The sequence below is a fragment of the Oryx dammah genome, unplaced genomic scaffold, assembly GCF_014754425.2.
Source record: "Oryx dammah isolate SB20612 unplaced genomic scaffold, SCBI_Odam_1.1 HiC_scaffold_23, whole genome shotgun sequence".
Taxonomy (NCBI): Eukaryota; Metazoa; Chordata; class Mammalia; order Artiodactyla; family Bovidae; genus Oryx; species Oryx dammah.
The window spans coordinates 61,748,563-61,768,565 of NW_024070207.1; the positions used below are offsets into that span (position 1 = coordinate 61,748,563).

Here is a 20,003-nt window from a genome sequence, read left to right on the forward strand (position 1 = left end):
TTTGTCATTATACATTATTGCAAGATACTTACTATAATTCCCTGTGCTATATAGCAGGTCCTTGTTGGTTATTTATTTTATATATAGTAGTGTGTGCATGTTAATCCTAAACTCATAAATTTATCCCTCCCCCCATCCCACTATTCCCTTTGGTAATAAGTTTGTTTTCTGTGCCCATGAGTCTATTTCTATTTAGTGAATAAGTTAATGACACACTGAAACCATACTCACAGAAAACTAGTCAATCTAATCACACTAGGACCACAGCCTTGTTTAACTCAATGAAACTAAGCCATGCTCATGGGGCAACCCAAGACGGGTGGGTCATTGTGGAGAGGTCTGTCAGAATGTGGTCCACTGGAGAAGGAAATGGCAAACCACTTCAGTATTCTTGCCTTGAGAACCCCATGAACAGTATGAAAAGGCAAAATGATAGGATACTGAAAAAGGAACTCCCCCGGTCAGTAGATGCCCAATATGCTACTGGAAATCACTGGAGAAATAACTCTAGAAAGAATCAAGGGATGGACCCAAAGCAAAAACAACACCCAGCTATGGATGTGACTGGTGAAAGAAGCAAGGTCTGATGCTGTAAAGAGCAGTATTGCATAGGAACCTGGAATGTCAGGTCCATGAATCAAGGCAAATTGGAAGTAGTCAAATAGGAGATGGCAAGAGTGAACGTCGACATTCTTGGAATCAGCAAACTAAAATGGGCTGGAATGGGTGAATTTAATTCAGATGACCATTATATCTACTACTGCGGGCAGGAATCCCTCAGAAGAAATGGAGTAGCCATCATGGTCAACAAGAGTCTGAAATGCAGTACTTGGATGCAATCTCAAAAACGAAAGAATGATTTCTGTTTGTTCCAAGGCAAAGCATTCAATATCACAGTTATCCAACTCTATGCCCGAAACAGTAATGCTGAAGAAGCTGAAGTTGAACGGTTTTATGAAGACCTACAAGACCTTTTAGAACTAACACCCAAAAAAGATGTCCTTTTCATTATAGGGGACTGGAATGCAAAAGTAGGAAGTCAAGAAACACCTGGAGTAAGAGGCAAATTTGGCCTTGGAATGTGGAATGAAGCAGGGCAAAGACTAATAGAGTTTTGCCAAGAAAATGCACTGGTCATAGCAAACACCCTCTTCCAACAACACAAGAGAAGACTCTACACATGGACATCACCAGATGGTCAACACCGAAATCAGATTGATGATATTCTTTGCAGCCAAAGATGGAGAAGCTCTATACAGTCAACAAAAACAAGACCAGGAGCTGAATCTGGCTCAGATCATGAACTCCTTATTGCCAAATTCAGACTTAAATTGAAGAAAGTAGGGAAAACCTCTAGACCATTCAGGTATGACCTAAATCAAATCCCTTATGATTATACAGTGGAAGTGAGAAATAGATTTAAGGGCCAAGATCTGATAGATAGAGTGCCTCATGAACTATGGACTGAGGTTCGTGACAATGTACAGAAGACTGGGATCAAGACCATCCCCATGGAAAAGAAATGCAAAGAAGCAAAACGGCTGTCTTGTGAGGCCTTACAAATAGCTGTGAAAAGGAGAGAGGCAAAAAGCAAAGGAGAAAAGGAAAGATATAAGCATCTGAATGCGTAGTTCCAAAGAATAGCAAGAAGTGATAAGAAAGCCTTCTTCAGTGATCAATGCAAAGAAATAGAGGAAAACAACAGAATGGGAAATACTAGAAATCTCTTCAAGAAAATTAGAGATACCAAGGGAATATTTCATGCAAAGATGGGCTCGATAAAGGACAGAAATGGTATGGACCTAACAGAAGCATAAGATATTAAGAAGAGGTGGCAAGAATACACAGAAGAACTGTACAAAAAAAGATTTTTATGACCCAGATAATCATGATGATGTTATCACTAATCTAGAGCCAGACATCTTGGAATGTGAAGTCAAGTGGGCCTTAGAAACCATCACTACGGACAAAGCTAGTGGAGGTGGTGGAATTCCAGTTGAGCTGTTTCAAATTCTGAAAGATGATGCTATGAAAGTGCTGCACTCAATATGCCAGCAAATTTGGAAAGCTCAGCAGTGGCCACAGGACTGGAAAAGGTCAGTTTTCATTCCAATCCCAAAGAAAGGCAATGCCAAAGAATGTTCAAACTACCACACAATTGCACTCATCTCACATGCTAGTAAAGTAATGCTCAAAATTCTCCAAGCCAGGCTTCAGCAATACATGAACTGTGAGCTCCCTGATGTTCAAGTTGGTTTTAGAATAAGCAGAGGAACCAGAGATCAAATTGCCAACATCCGCTGGATGATGGAAAAAGCAAGAGAGTTCCAGAAAAACATCTATTTCTGCTTTATTGACTATGCCAAAGCCTTTGACTGTGGATTACAGTAAACTTTGGAAAATTCTGAAAGAGATGGGAACACCAGACCACCTGACCTGCCTCTTGAGAAATCTGTATGCAGGTCAGGAAGCTACAGTCAGAACTGGACATGAAACAACAGACTGGTTCCAAATAGGAAAAGGAGTATGTCAAGGTTGTATATTGTCACCCTGCTTATTTAACTTATATGCAGAGTACATCATGAGAAACGCTGTATTGGAAGAAACACAAGCTAGAATCAAGATTGCAGGGAGAAATATCAATCACCTCAGATATGCAGATAACACCACCCTTATGGCAGAAAGTGAAGAATAACTAAAACACCTCCTGATGAAAGTGAAAGTGGAGAGTGAAAAAGTTGGCTTGAAACTCAACATTCAGAAAATGAAGATCATGGCATCTGGTCCCATCACTTCATGGGAAATAGATAGGGAAACAGTGTCGGACTTTATTTTTTTGTGCTCCAAAATCACTGCAGATGGTGATTGCCGCCATGAAATTAAAAGACGCTTATTCCTTGGAAGAAAAGTTATGACAAAACTAGATAGCATATTCAAAAGCAGAGACATTACTTTGCTGACTAAGGTTCGTCTAGCCAAGGCTATGGTTTTTCCTGTGGTCATGTATGGATGTGAGAGTTGGACTGAGAAGTTGGCTGAGTGCGGAAGAATTGATGTGTTTTTACTGTGGTGTTGGAGAAGACTCTTGAGAGTCCCTTGGACTGCAAGGAGATCCAACCAATCCATTCTAAAGGAGATCAGTCCTGGGGTTTCTTTATAAGGAATGATGCTATAGCTGAAACTCCATTACTTTGCCACCTCATGCAAAGAGTTGACTCATTGGAAAAGATTCTGATGCTGGGAGGGATTGGGGGCAGGAGGAGAAGGGGATGACCAAGGATGAGATGGCTGGATGGCATCACTGACTCGATGGACATGAATCTGAGTGAACTCCGGGAGTTGATGATGGATAGGGAGGCCTGGAGTGCTGCGATTCATGGGTTCGCAAAGAGTCAGACACGACTGAGTGACTGAACTGAACTGAACTGATAATTTTTTTTTAGATTCCAGATTTAAGTGATATCATATGACATTTGTCTTTGGCTAATTTACCTCACTCAGTGTGCTAATCTCCAGATCCAAGCATTATTTCATCTTTTTTTATTGCTGAGTAATATTATGTTGTATATAAGTATATATACCACATTTTTTATTCATTCATCTATTGATGGACATTTATGTTGCCCTATTACTATTAAGAAAATTGAATTCATCATTAAAAAATCTCCCCCCAAAATAAATCTACAAGCACTCAAAACCTACAGTTAACATCATATTTTGATGGTGAATAACAGACGCTTTCCTCTGAGACCAGAAAAAAAGATGTTCATTCTGGCCACCTTTATTATAGTACTGGAAGTTCTAACCAGTACAATAAATCAAGAAAAGTAAATAAAAGATTCAAGATTATGTGTTTAGAAAGTTGTAAAGAAATAAAACACTCCTACAACTACTAAGTGAATTCACCAAAGTCTCTGGATACAAGATCATCATATAAAAATCAATTGCATGTCTGTATAGTTAAAAACAAACACAATCAAACTGAAATTTAAGATACATTCTTTGCAATCACTCAAAAAATCAAATACATGTAACTCCAACAAAACATGTACAGGACTTAAGTGCTGAAAACTACAAAACACTGATGAAAGGAATAAAAGTAATTCTAAGTAAATGGAGAGACGTTCTGTGTACACATACTGGAAGATCCAAGATAGTAAAAATGTCAAGTCCTCTCAAATTGTTATTCAGTTTTAACATAATTCTTATAAAATTCCAGCAAGGTTTTTTGTTGATGTAGACAAGATATCTCTAAAATTCATATCAAAAGAAATATGCTAGCATGGCCAAAACAGTTCTAGAAAAAAAATAATAAATGGAAGAATTTCAAGACTTATTATCTAAGTACAGTAATGAAGACTGTATTAGCAGGGTGATAGATGTATAGATCATTTGAACAGAATAGAGAATGCAGAAATATTTCTGCACAACCATGGCCAGCTTAGCTAAGTTTAACAAGATGATGCAAAATCAATTCAGTGGAGGAAGTCTTTTCAAGAAATATTCTGGAACAACTGTATTTCTGTTGGAGAATGTAAATTACCTTAGACCTAGACCTCACACCTTAGACAAGAATGAATTCATAATGGACCAGGAATTTAAATGTGAAAAATAAAACTATAAAAATTAAATATTAATACAGCTTGGTGAAGAATTATTAAGAAGGGTAAAAAAAAAAAAAGCACAACCCATAAAAGAATAAAAGCAATAGCTTCAACTTTATTAAAAAAAAAAAAAAAAAAACTTTTGTGCTACAAAAGACCAAGATGATGAAAATACAAGCTACAGACAAGGAGAAAATATTTGCAAGCCCCATATTTGGCAAAAAACTCATATGTGCTACAAAATGGAAGAAAATTTTGCAAAATCACATATCTGAGAAAAATTCATATCTAGAATATATAAAGTACTCTCAAAACTCAGTACTAGAAGACCAAATTTATCACAAAATGGGCAAAAGACACAAAGAGACATTTCAGTGATAGGTGGATGGCAAGAAATATGTGAAAACATTATCAATACTACTAGCCATTGGGAAAACCAAATTAAGAACTTGATCATTACTATATGCAGAAATGGGAACAGTTAAAAAGAAAAAATACTTATAATACCAAGTCCTAGCAAGAAAACCAAGAAACTGAATCTCTCAATCATTGCTGGTAAGAATGTAAAATGGTACAACTTTTATGGAAACAATTTGGCAGTTTCTTTTAAAATTAAACATATAATTACCATTTGACCCAGAAACTTCATTATTTGGTATTTATACTAGAGAAATGAAAACTTACATCAGCACAAAAACTTGTACAAACTGTTCATAGGCGCTTTATGGCTGTATGTAATAGCTAAAACTGGAATCAAGTGTCCTCCAACAAGTGAAGAGTTAAACACTGCAAAGAAAAGGAAAGAATCTGTATCATGGAAGACTTCTTAGCAATAAAAAGGAATGGACTACTAATACATGTAACTTGAATAAATCTCCAGGAAATTATGTTGAACAAGAAAAGCTAATTTTTTGAATTTTTTTGCAGTCACATGCTGTATTACTCTATTTATATAGCATCCTCAAAATGACACAATTATAGATGTGGAAAACACATTGATGGTTGTCAGGAGTTGAAGATAGCAGAAAGGAGGAGAAGAATGTTATGATAAAGGAAAATAAAATTGTCAACACATATTGTACAATATCAATTTCCATTTTCTGTTATAGTACTATAATTATGTAAAATGTAAATTGAAGAAAATTCAATGAAGACCAATTTTTGTAACTTCCTGTAACTCCAAACTTATTTTAATATAACAAGTTTTAGAAATTGGTTCTAAATCTAATAAAATGGAATAATACTTAAAATACCCAGGTAATCATCGTGGAGCCAAAAAAAGTTACTAGAAAGCACATTTTCACCTAGGAAGATCAAGATTGGAATTAGGATATGAAATATAGTTAGAGCTGCATGCCTGGTCCCTTTTGGGAAAGAATCAATTCATGTTTCTTTTGAAATATTTGGTGCATTATTTTCTCCATAAAGAAAAAAAAAGCAAAAAAGTATTCTGCAATGGGCTGCATGTTGCTTGGAAGTCTGATTATTAAGATAATAAAAAAGTTTTAAATAGAAACATTTATATTTTAGTTTATTGAGTAATAATAAAGCTGCATTTTTTCTCAGTACCTATTTATTCTTTACAATCATATTTTATGCAACATCCATTTATTATTTTAATGGTAGAACTGCTAAGGTTTCTATTTTTACAAAACCTCCTCTTGTATTTCTCTTATAAAGACATGGATTGGGAATCGAAGAAGGAAATATCGTTTAATGGGGATTCAAGTTCCACCTCCAAGAGGAGGCCCTGCTGATTTTTCTGAGCAGCCCGAATATGGTTCTTTGTCTGCACTCACACCAGGAGAGGAAGCTGGTCCTGAAGTAGGAGAGGATAATGACAGAAATGATGAAGTATCCATCTGTTTGTCTGAAGGAAGTTCTCAAGGTATTTTATATGCTGCACCTCCTAATGATATCTTTTGTGTATTTGATGCATTTTTACTTGCTTTTCAGTTTGCTGCCCTTCAAATCTAAAGTCATCAAAACATTTGGTTAAATAGACATATTTTATATATTTTCATTATTTTAAAATAATATTCATATATATTTAAAGTGTACAAGTTTAGATATAAATATACATAAAGAAATGATTACTATGATCAAGCTAATTAACATATCCATCTCTTCACATAGTTACATTTTTATCTGTGTATGTAATGAGAGCACCTGAAATCTACTCCCAAAGCAAATTTCCAGCATACAATATAGGACATACAGTTGATCCTTAAACAACATGGGTTTGAACTGCACTGGTTCACTTTCAATAATACTTTGGAAAAACTTGTGGAGATTTGCAACAATTTGGAAAAACCTGCAGAAAACCCATGTGGCCTAAAAATATCAAAAAAGAAAAAGGTATGTCATGAATACATAAAACATATGTAATATATATAAAACATACAAAATATGTGTTAGTCAATTGTTTATGCTATTGGTAAGTCAACAGTAAGGTATTAGTATAGTTTTGGAAAAGTCAAAAGTTATTATTGGATATTTAACTGTGATGGGGCTTCCATGATGCTAACCCTCATGTTGTTTAAAGGTCAACTATATTGTTAATTATTGTCATCATGCTCTATATTAGTTACCTAGACTATGTAATTGAAAGTTTCCACCCTTTGACCAAAATTTCCCCATTTTCCCCATGTCCTTACCTTGGTACCTACCATTCTAGTCTGTTTCTATATATTTGATTTTTTTGATTCCACATATAAATGAGATCATGCAGTATTTTTCTTCCTGAATTTGGCTTATTTCAGTTAGTATAATGTCCTTTAGGTTCATCCAAGCACTTGCAAATGGCAGGATTTTTAAAAGACTGAAAAATATTCCATTGTATGTATATACCACAATTTCTTTATCCATTCATCTGTCTATGGACACTTGCTTGCTTCCATACCTTGGCTACTGTGACTAATACTGCAATGAACATGGAAGTGCACATACCTCTTTGAGGTACTAATTTCATTTCTTTTGGATATATACCCAGAAGAGGGATTGTTGGATTTAAATTAAAAATTTAAATTAAAAAATTATTATTAATTTTTTAAGGAACTTTCATACTGTTTTTCATAATGGCTCTAACCCTCTTTCACCAACATTCGTATTTTTTATTTTTAATGCTTCCACCTAAGCAGTCTCCCACATCATCATCACAAAAAGTAAAACTGATCTACCACAATAATGATCTCCCATGCTTAGAAAATATTTGCTATTACAACAATCCAAAGACTATAGTACATGCTAATTTTAATTTTTGGAATTTTAGTCAGTTTAAGTTAGAACATTGTAATGAAAGACAGTATGGCATAATGTGATAAACAACAGGCTAGTAACTGGGCAACCTGGGTGCAAGTCCTAGATCTTCTACTAGCTGATTACATGACTTCAGGCAAACTATTTAAATCATCAGGCTTTAGTTTTCTTATCCAAAAAATAAGGGAGTTAGGCTAGATTATCTTTATAATACTTCTTCAGTTCAGTTCAATTCAGTCGGACACACTCAGTCGTGTCTGACTCTTTGAGACCCCATGAATTGCAGCACGCCAGGCCCCCATGTCCATCACCAACTCCCAGAGTTCACTCAGACTCACATCCATCTGGTCAATGATACCATCCAGCCATTTCATCCTCTGTCGTCCCCTTCTCCTGCCCCCAATCGCTCCCAGCATCAGAGTCTTTTCCAATGAGTCAACTCGTCGCATGAGGTGGCCAAAGTATTTGAGTTTCAGCTTCAGCATCAGTCCTTCCAATGAACACCCAGGACTGATCTCCTTTAGAATGGACTGGTTGGTTAATGTTTCTTAGTGTTTCCCTAAATAAGAATTCAAGTAATAATATGTAATTATATCATTTGTCCATAAGAAGAATTTTTCGTTTGATTTCAAATACAGAAACAGTCTTCTCCTGACACCTTTATGAACACTTTTATTAAGGTTTAATTTACATAGAATAAAATCCATCCATTTCAAAAGTAGAATTCAATGATTTGATTTAATTGCTCAGTCATGTCCAACTCTTTGTGACCCCATGGACTGTAGCCCGCCAGGCTCCTCTCTCCATGGGATTTTCCAGGCAAGAATGCTGGAGTGGGTTGCCATTTCCTTCTCCATGATTTTTAGTAAATTATATGCAGTTGTACAGTCATCGCCATTTCTAAAATTTAATTTTAGAATAATCATTAAAATCCAGTTGTAGAATATTTTTACCACGGCAAAAAAACTAAAATCCAATTATAGAATGTTTTCATCACTTCAAAAAAAATTTCCTTGAGACCGTTTTCAGTCAATATCCACTCCCACCTCAAAACCTAGGCAAAATCTGATCTGATTTCTGACTATATAAATTTGTCTTTTTGGGGCATATCATATAAGTGGAATTATATAATATATAGTGAGTTTCCCTTTTGCATTCATGATAGAGAGAATTTTGCTTTAGCTTTTTAAAAATTCTATTGAACAGGATAGTAACACTATATTTTCTAATTTATTTTTACCTTCTAAGTTTGTTTATGGAGTTTTCAACAGTCACAACTTTTGGTTGTAATTTTTCTGTTGTCAGATACATCGGCTTTTTTCCTATATGGTTTGTGACTTTGGTGTCATGATTAAAAAATCCTTCCTTATAGTACAATTAGGTAAACATACCCCATATATGCTTCTTGTTTCTTTAGGGATTCATTTTTACAACTTGATATTTATCCCACCTAGAAATTGTTTTGCTTTAAGATGTGTGAAGAAAATACCTAATTTTATTTTCCAAATGATTACCCAAATGCCCCTACAATATTTGTTGAATAGTCCAGTATGTTTCCAGTGAGTCTGTGTAGCTCTGAAAATCAAAGATGATAGATAGGAAAATAGCTCAACAGTCATCTTGTTTAGGCCACCTGCCACTTGGAGGATATAAATGTCAAAAGGAAGCAGATGTTATGTGTGCAGACTGATGCATTTACCTGTGTGCTGGATAGGTGTCTTATCTTTATCCTACCATTTGAAGGAAATTCCAAAGTTGAATAATCAAGTGACTAGCAAAAGAGTTCCAGAAAAAGAAGAATTTCTCTTCTAACTAGTACTGCTACTGCTACTGCTAAGTCACTTCAGTCGTGTCCGACTCTGTGCGACCCCATAGACGGCAGCCCACCAGGCTCCCCTGTCTCTGGGATTCTCCAGGCAAGAACACTGGAGTGGGTTGCCATTTCCTTCTCCAATGAATGAAAGTGAAAAGTGAAAGGGAAGTTGCTCAGTCGTATCCGACTCTTAGCGACCCCATGGACTGCAGCCTACCAGGCTCCTTCGTTCATAGGATTTTCCAGGCAAGAGTACTGGAGTGGGGTGCCATTGCCTTCTCCATCTAACTAAGTGCTTCTTAAATGGCCATGTCTCCAAGACCCATGTCTCCAAATTGAGCAGGTGTTACACTTCCTCACAGCCTGATGGTCTGACAGCAATCGTTGGAGTATTGCAGAGATGAATTTTAATGTACAATTTATAACAAAGAAATATGAAGATTGAAGAGAGGATGGGACTATGACAACTGAGAAGCAGAGATCCTGAGATCTGGCTTAGACACAGATTTTCTAAAGTCTCCTTCTGTCAGCACCCAGTCCTACCTTACTGAAGACAGTGTTTCTGATCATTGTTGGACTATATCCTGCTATCTGTTCCCTCAGGAAACAGGAATCTTCACTGAAGAAAGAGAAATTAACAATGAAGAGTAAGACATCACAGGTGAAAAGAATATCATTTAATAAAGAGATCTAACCCTGAGCCTTTGGAGTGGAAGCACTGACTCCAAGACCCTAGACTACAAGAGAACTCATCCTAGGGAGTATCAAATAGTGAGAAACCACACAAAGGAAACCACTTGAATAAAAGACCCAGAATCATCCAACCACCAGTAGTACCCTGTGCTGGATACCCCATCTAAACAACAAACAAAACAAAAATACAAACCCAATAATCAGCAGACAAGATTACCACCTCACTCAACCTTGCCTATCAGAGGAAAAAGAAACAAACAAACAAAAACTCAGCAAAAATCTCACCCTATAAGAAGCATACACAGACCACTGGGCAAACGTTAGGAGGGCAGAAACCAAAAGGAAGGGAAAATTCAACCTTGCAGCCTGGGAAAAGGAGATCTCAAACACAATAAGTTAAAAATAAATAAAGAAAAGTCTGAGAAATACTACACAAATGAAGGAATAAGCTAGAAACACAGAAGTCCAAATAAATGAAGAAAGAAAGTGAAAGTGAAGTCGCTCACTCGTGTCCGACTCTTTGCGACACCATGGACTGTAGCCTACCAGACACTTCCATCCGTGGGATTCTCCAGGCAAGAATACTGGAGTGGGTTGCCACTTCTTTCTCCAGGGTTGCCACTTCCCAACCCAGGGATCTAACCTGGGTCTCCCACATTGCAGGCAGATGCTTTAGCATCCAAGCCAGCAGGGAAGCTCTAATAATAAATGAAGAAGAAATAGGGAAATTACCTGAAAAAGAATTCAGAATAATTATAGTAAAGATCAAAAACTTTTTGAAAACAAAATGAAGAAAATGCAAGAATCCGTTAAAAAAAAACCTAGACGAATTAAACAATAAACATGCAGACAGTGGTCCTAAGATGGCAGAGGAATAGGATGGGGAGACCACTTTCTCCCCCACAAATTCATCAAAAGAACATTTAAACGCTGAGTAAATTCCACAAAACAACTTCTGAATGCCGGCAGAGGATATCAAGCACCCAGAAAGCAGCCCATTGTCTTCGAAATGAGGTAGGAAAAAATACAAAAGACAAAAAAAAAGAGACAAAAGAGGTAGGGATGGAGCTCCATCCCAGGAAGGGCGTCTTAAAAAGAGAGACGTTTCCAAACACCAGGAAACACTCTCACTGCCGAGTCTGTGGCGAGCCTTGGAAGCACAGAGGGCAACATAACAGGGAGGAAAAATGAATAAACAAAACCCACAGATTATGAGCCCAATGGCAACTCCCCAAGTGGAGAAGCAGCCCAGATGCCTGCACCCACCACTAGCAAGTGGGGGCCGGGCAGGGCGGTGCAGGCTGCATTGCTTAGAGTAAGGACCAAGCCTGAATGCCCTGAGGGCAATCTGAGCAAACTAACTTGGGTTAGTAAGCCAGACTGTGGGATAGATACCACGTGAAAAGCCCTAACCTAAGACACCACCAGGCCCACACACAGAACAAAAGACTGAACAGAGATAGCCAGCTGCAGACCATCCCCCTCTGGTGACAGGCAGCCAGAGCCGGAAGGGGGCAATTGCAGCCCCAGAGAGACGTTATCTACCAAACTGCAAGTGGCCTTCTTTGCTAACTAAGACTTCTTGGGGTTCTGGACAGTCAACATCCACCTGAGAAGGTGCGCTGCTTGTACACCCAGAAAAACGAGCAGCAGGGACAGGGGAAGTGATAAGTCGCAGTAACTGTGCTAGCGAAACACCTCATCACCTGAGCTGCTCGGACCTGGGAAGGGCACAAAACGCAGGCCCAATGGAGTCTGCACCTTTAAAGACTACCTGAGTGCCTGAAACAGAGCGGCTTAGACCTGGGAGGTGCAGGCAGCCCAGGGCCGGCCTCGGACGGTTCCTGGCAGGGCAACATAGAGCCTGAGCAGTGTGGGCAGGGAGGGCACATGCGCCGTGAGCGGGGCAGGCCCAGTGTTGCTGAGACACTGCGAGCACACGCCAGTGTTATTTATTTGCAGCGTCCCTCCCTCCCTGCCGCGTGACTGAACAAGTAAACCTAAAAAAAGTGTCCACCTCTGCCCCCCCTTGTGTCAGGGTGGAAATCAGACACTGAAGAGACCAGCAAACAGAAGAAGCTAAAACAGAGGGAACCGCCTTGGAAGTGACAGGTGCAATAGATTAAAACCCTGTTGTTAGTACCGACTACATAGGAAGGGGCCTATAGATCTTGAGAAATATAAGCCAGACCAAGGAACTATCCGAAAATGAACTGACCCCACACTGCCCACAACAACACCAGAGTAAGTCCTACATGTATTTTTACTATTTTTATGATCATTCATTATTTTAATTTTTTAAAAAAAATTTTAAGTCCTCTATTACTCATTTAATTTTCATTTTTATAACCTACTATTACTTTGCCAAAAAAAGACCCTTATTTTTTAAAGCAAACTTCATATATATATATATATATATATATATTTATAATTTTTGTGACTATTTTTTTTCCCTTTCTTTTCTTTAATATTGTATTTTTGAAAACCCAACCTCTACTCTAGATTTTTAATCTTTGCTTTTTGGTATTTGTTATCAATCTTGTACCCTTAAGAACCCAATCTTCAGTACCCATTTTTATTTTGGAGAAGATTACTGGCTTGACTGCTCTCTCCCCCTTTGGACTCTCCTTTTTCTCCACCAGGTCGCCTCTGTCTCCTCCCTCCCCCTTCTCTTCTCTGCCCAACTCTGTGAATCTCTGTGTGTTCCAGACGGTAGAGAACACTTAGGGAAATGATTACTGGCTGGATCTCTCTCTCTCTTTTTGATTCCTCCCTTTTATTCTCCTAGCCACTTCTCTCTCCTTCCTCCCTCTTCTCTTTTCTGTATAACTGTGTGAACATCTATGAGCAGTCCAGACTGTGGAGCACACCTGAGCAGGTAATTACTGGCTAGCTTGCTCTCTCCTCTTTTGATGCCACCTCATATCATCCTGGTCTCCTTTATCTCCCTCCTCCTTCTTCTCTTCTCCGTGTAACTCTGTGAACCTCTCTGGATGTCCCTCACTGTGGAGAAACTTTCCATCTTTAACCTAGATGTTTATAAATGGTGTTGTATATAAGGAGAAGTCTTGAGACTACTGTAAAAATAAGACTGAAAACCAGAAGCAGGAGGCTTAAGTCCAAATCCTGAGAATACCAGAGAACTCCTAACTCCAGGGAACATTAATCGACAGGAGCTCATCAAACGCCTCCATACCTACACTGAAACCAAGCACCACCCAAGGGCCAACAAGTTCCAGAGCAAGACATACCATGCAAATTCTCCAGCAACACAGGAACACAGCCCTGAGCTTCAATATACAGGCAGCTCAAAGTTACTCCAAAACCATTGATATCTCATAACTCATTACTGGACACTTCATTGCACTCCAGAGAGAAGAAAGCCAGCTCCACCTACCAGAACACCGACACAAGCTTCCCTAACCAAGAAACCTTGCCAAGCCACCTGTACAACCCCACCCACAGCGAGGAAACTGCACAATAGAGAACTCCACAAACTGTCAGAATACAGAAAGGCCACCCCAAACTCAGCAATATAAACAAGATGAAGAGACAGAGGAATACCCAGCAGGTAAAGGAACAGGATAAATGCCCACCAAACCAAACAAAAGAGGAAGAGATAGGGAATCTACCTGATAAAGAATTTGTAATAATGATAGTGAAAATGATCCAAAATCTTGAATTCAAAATGGAATTACAGATAAATAGCCTGGAGACAAGGATTGAGAATCTGCAAGAAAGTTTAAAAAGGACCTAGAAGAAATAAAAAAGAGTCAATATATAATGAATAATGCAATCCTACAGCTAAGTCTCTTCAGTCCTGTCCGACTCTGTGCAACCCCAGAGATGGCAGCCTACCAAGTTCCTCTGTCCCTGGGATTCTCCAGGTAAGAACATTGGAGTGGGTTGCCATTTCCTTCTCCAATGCATGACAGTGAAAAGTAAAAGTGAAGTCACTTAGTAGTGTTTGACTCTTTGTGATCCCATGGACTGCAGCCGACCAGCCTCCTCCATCCACGGGATTTTGCAAGCAAGAGTACTGGAGTGGGGTGCCATTGCCTTCTCCAGAATAATGCAATAAATGAGATGAAAAACACTCTGTAGGCAACAAATAGTAGAATAATGGAGGCAGAAGACAGGTTTAGTGAAGTAGAAGATAGAATGGTAGAAATAAATGAATCAGAGAGGAAAAAAGAGAAACGAATTAAATAAAATGAGGACAATCTCAGAGACCTTTAGGACAATATTAAATGCCCCAACATTCGAATCATAGGAGTCCCAGAAAAAGAAGACAAAAAGAAAGACCATGAGAAAATACTTGAGGAGATAATAGTTGAAACCATCCCTAAAACAGGGAAGGAAATAATCACTCAAGTCCAAGAAACCCAGAGTCTCAAACAGGATAAACCCAAGGCAAAACACCCCAAGACACATATTAATCAAATTAACAAAGATCAAACTCAAAGAACAAATATTAAAAGCAGCAAGGGAAAAACAACAAGTAACACACAAGGGGATTCCCATAAGGATTACAGCTAGTCAGTCTTTCAGTAGAAACTCTTCAGGCCAGGAGGGAATGGCAAGACATACTTAGAGTGATGAAAGAGAAAAATCTACAACCCAGATTACTGTACCCAGCAAGGATCTCATTCAAATATGAAGGAGAAATCAAAAGCTGTACAGACAAGCACAAGCTGAGAGAATTCAGCACCACCAAACCAGCTCTCCAACAAATGCTAAAGGATCTTCTCTAGACAGGAAACACAAAAAGGATGTATAAACTTGAACCCCCCAAAATAAAGTAAATGGCAACGGGATCATGCTTATTAATAATTACCTTAAATGTAATTGGTTTGAATGCCTCAACCAAAAGACAAGACTGGCTGAATGGATACAAAAACAAGACCCCTATATATGTTGTCTACAAGAGATCCATCTCAAAACAGGGGACACATACAGGCTCAAATTGAAGGGCTGGAAAAAGATATTCCACACAAGTATAGACCAAAAGAAAGCAGTAGTAGCAATACTCATATCAGATAAAATAGACTTTAAAACAAAGGCTGTGAAAAGAGACAAAGAAGGACACTACATAATGATCAATCCAAGAAGATATTACAATTATAAATATATATGCACCCAACATAGGAGCACCACAATATGTAAGACAAATGCTAACAAGTATGAAAGGGGAAGTTAACAATAACACAATAAAAGTGGGAGACTTTAATACTCCACTCACACCTGTGGATAGATCAACTAAACAGAAAATTAACAAGGAAAAACAAACTTTAAATGATACAATAGACCAGTTAGACCTAATTGATATCTATAAGACATTTCACTCCAAAACAATGAATTTTACCTTTTTCTCAAGTGCTCATGGAACCTTTTCAGGGGTAAAGCACATTCTGGTCCATAAATATAGCCTTGGTAAATTAAAAAAAAAAAAATTGAAATCATTCCAAGCATCTTTTCTGACCACAATGCAGTAAGATTAGATCTCAATTACAGGAGAAAAACTGTTAAAAATTCCAACATATGGAGGCTGAACAACACGCTGCTGAGTAACCAACAAATCACAGAAGAAATCAAAAAAGAAATCAAAATGTATATAGAAACGAATGAAAATGAAATCACAACAACCCTAAACCTTTGGGACACTGTAAAAGTAGTGCTAAGGGGGATAGTTCATAGCAATACAAGCATACCTCAAGAAACAAGAAAAAAGTCAAATAAATAACCTAACTCTACACCCGAAGCAACTAGAAAAGGAAGAAATGGAGAACCCCAGGGTTAGTAGAAGGAAAGAAATCTTAAAAATTAGGGCAGAAATAAATGCAAAAGAAACAAAAAAGACCATAGCAAAAATCAACATAGCCAAAGCTGTTTCTTTGAAAGGATAAATAAAATTCACAAACCATTAGCCAGACTCATCAAGAAACAAAGGGAGAAAATAAAATCAATAAAATTAGAAATGAAAGTGGAGAAATCAGAACAGACAACACAGAAATACAAAGGATCATAAGAGACTGCCATCAGCAATTATATGACAATAAAATGGACAATGTGGAAGAAATGGACAAAGTTTTAGAAAAGTACAACTTTCCAAAACTGAACCAGGAAGAAATAGAAAATATTAACAGACCCATCACAAGCATGGGAATTGAAACTGTAATTGAAAATCTTCCAGCAAACAAAAGCCCAGTTCCAGATGGCTTCACAGCTGAATTCTACCAAAATTTAGAGAAGAGTTAACACTGATCCTACTCAAACTCTTCCAGAAAATTGCAGAGGAAGGTAAACTTCCAAACTCATTCTATGAGACCACCATCACCCTAATACCAAAACCCGACAAAGATGCCACAAAAAAAAAGAAAACTACAGGCCAATATCACTGATGAACATAGATGCAAAAATCCTTAACAAAATTCTAGCAATCAGAATCCAACAACACATTAAAAAGATCATACACCATGACCAAGTGTGCTTTATCCCAGGGATGCAAGGATTCTTCAACATCCACAAATCAATCAATGTAATACACCACATTAACAAACTGAAAAATAAAAATCATATGATTATCTCAATAGATGCAGAGGAAGATTTTGACAAAATTTAACATCCATTTATGGTTAAAAAAAAAAAAAACTCTCCAGAAAGCAGGAATATAAAGAACATACCTCAACATAATAAAAGCTATATATGACAATCCCACAGCAAACATTATTCTCAATGGTGAACAATTGAAAGCATTTCCCCTAAAGTCAGGAACAAGACAAGGGTGCCCACTTTCACCATTACTATCCAACATAGTTTTGGAAGTTTTGGCCACATCCATCAGAGCAGAAAAAGAAAGAAAAGGAATCCAATTTGGAAAAGAAGAAGTAAAACTCTCATTGTTTACAGATGACATGATCCTCTACATAAAAATCGCTAAAGACTCCACCAGAAAATTACTAGAGCTAATCAATGAATATAGTAATGTTGCAGGATATGAAATCAACACACAGAAATCCCTTGCATTCCTATAGACTAATAATGAGAAAATAGAGAAATTAAGGAAAAATTCCATTCACCATTGCAATGAAAAGAATAAAATACTTAGGAATATATCTACGTAAAGAAACTAAAGACCTGCATATGCTGCTGCTAAGTCACTTCAGTCGTGTCTGACTCTGCAACCCCACAGACAGCAGCCCACCAGGCTCCCCCATCCCTGGGATTCTCCAGGCAAGAACACAGGAGTGGGTTGCCATTTCCTTCTCCAGTGCATGAAAGTGAAAAGTGAAAGTGAAGTCGCTCAGTCATGTCTGACTCTTAGTGACCCCATAGACTGCAGCCTACCCAGTTCCTCCATCCATGGGATTTTCCAGGCAAGAGTACTGGAGTGGGGTGCCAATGCTTTCTTCAAAGACCTATATATATAGACCTATATATAGAAAACTATAAAACACTGGTTAAAGAAATCAAAGAGGACACTGATAGATGGAGAAATATACCATGTTCATGGACTGGAAGAATCAATATAGTGAAAATGAGTAAACTACCCAAAGCAATCTATAGATTCAATGCAACCCCTATCAAGCTACCAACGATATTTTTCACAGAGCTAGAACAAATAATGTCACAATTTATATGGAAATACAAAAAACTTCGAATAGCCAAAGTAATCTTGAGAAAGAAGCATGGAAATGGAGGAATCAACCTGCCTGACTTCAGGCTCTACTACAAAGCCACAGTATTCAAGACAGTATGGTACTGGCACCAAGACAGAAATATAGATCAATGGAACAACATAGAAAGCCCAGAGATAAATCCATGCACCTATGGACACCTTATCTTTGACAAAGGAAGCAAGAATATACAATGGATTAAAGATAATCTCTTTAACAAATGGTGCTGGGAAAATGGTCAATCACTTGTAAAAGGATGAAACTAGAACACTTTCTAACACCATACACAAAAATAAACTCAAAATGGATTAAAGATCTAAATGTAAGACCAGAAAATATAAAACTCCTAGAGGAGAACATAGGCAAAACACTCTCCGACATAAATCACAGCAGGATCCTCTATGACCCACCTCCCAGAATACTGGAAATAAAAGCAAAAATAAACAAATGGGACCTAATCAAAATTAAAAGCTTCTGCACAACAAAGGAAACTATAACCAAGGTGAAAAGACAGCCTTCAGAATGGGAGGAAATAATAGCAAATGAAGCAACTGACAACCAATAACAAACATATACAAGCAACTCCTGCAGCTCAATTCCAGAAAAATAAACGACCCAATCAAAAAATGGGCCAAAGAACTCAATAGATATTCCTTCAAAGAAGACATACAGATGGCTAACAAACACATGTAAAGATGCTCAACATCACTCATTACCAGAGAAATGCAAATCAAAACCACAATGAGGTACCATTTCACCCCAGTCAGAATGGCTGTGATCCAAAAGTCTACAAGCAATAAATGCTGGAGAGGGTGTGGAGAAAAGGGAACCTTCTTATACTGTTGGTGGGAATGCAAACTAGTCCAGCCACTATGGAGTACAGTGTGGAGATTCCTTAAAAAACTGGAAGTAGAACTGCCTTATGACCCAGCAATCCCATTGCTGGGCATACACCCCGAGGAAACCAGAATTAAAAGAGACACGTGTACCCCATTGTGCATTGCAGCACTGTTTATAACAGCCAGAACATGGAAGCAACCTAGACGTCCATCAGCAGATGGATGGATAAGAAAGCTGTGGTACATATATACAATGGAGTATTATTCAGTCATTAAAAATAATACATTTGAATCAGTTCTAATGAGGTGGATGAAACTAGAGCCTATTATACAGAGTGAAGTAAGCCAGAAAGAAAAACACCAATATGATATAGTAACGCACATATATGGAATTTAGGAAGATGGTAACGATAAACTTTATGCAAGACAGCTAAAGAGATAGAGATGTATAGAACAGTCTTTTGGACTCTGTGGGAGAGGGAGAGGGTGGCATGATTTGGGAGAATGGCATTGCAATATGTATAATATCATATAAGAAAATAATCACCAGTCCAGGTTTGATGCAGGATACAGGATGCTTGGGGCTGGCGCACTGGGATGACCCAGAGGGATGGCACAGGGAGGGAGGGGGGTTCAGGATGGGGAACACGTGTATACCCGTGGCGGATTCATGTTGATGTATGGCAAAGCCAATACAATATTGTAAAGTAATTAGCCTTAAACTAAAAGAAATAAATTTAAATTTAAAAATAATTAAATAAACATTCAGTGACAACACAATTATAGAAATTAAAAATACTCTAAAAAGAATCAATAGCTGAATATCTGAAACAGAAGTACAAATCAGTGAGGTGGAAGATAAAATTGTGGAAATAACTACTGAAGAGCAGAATAAAGTAAAAGAATGAAAAGAACTTAGGATAGTCTCAGAGACCCCTGGGACAATAGCAAACACATCAACATTCAAATTATAGGGTCTCAGAAGAAGAAGAAATAAGAAAGGGTATGAGAAAATTTTTGAAAAGATTGTAGTTGTCTTTTGGACTCTGAGGGAGAGGGAGAGGGTGGGATGATTTGGGAGAATGGCATTGAAACATGCATAATATCATATATGTAATGA

At 37.7% G+C, this 20,003-nt stretch overlaps 1 protein-coding gene across 1 annotated transcript in view; it reads left to right on the forward strand.

Annotated features, from left to right (window-relative positions):
* The window catches only part of HDX (highly divergent homeobox), a 227,686-nt gene that overhangs the window by 142,311 nt on the left and 65,372 nt on the right, over nt 1-20,003 (forward strand). The window contains exon 5 of the mRNA XM_040265625.1: nt 6,285-6,492. Coding sequence (XP_040121559.1) covers nt 6,285-6,492 — 208 coding nt within the window. The remainder of the gene's footprint in view (nt 1-6,284; nt 6,493-20,003) is intronic.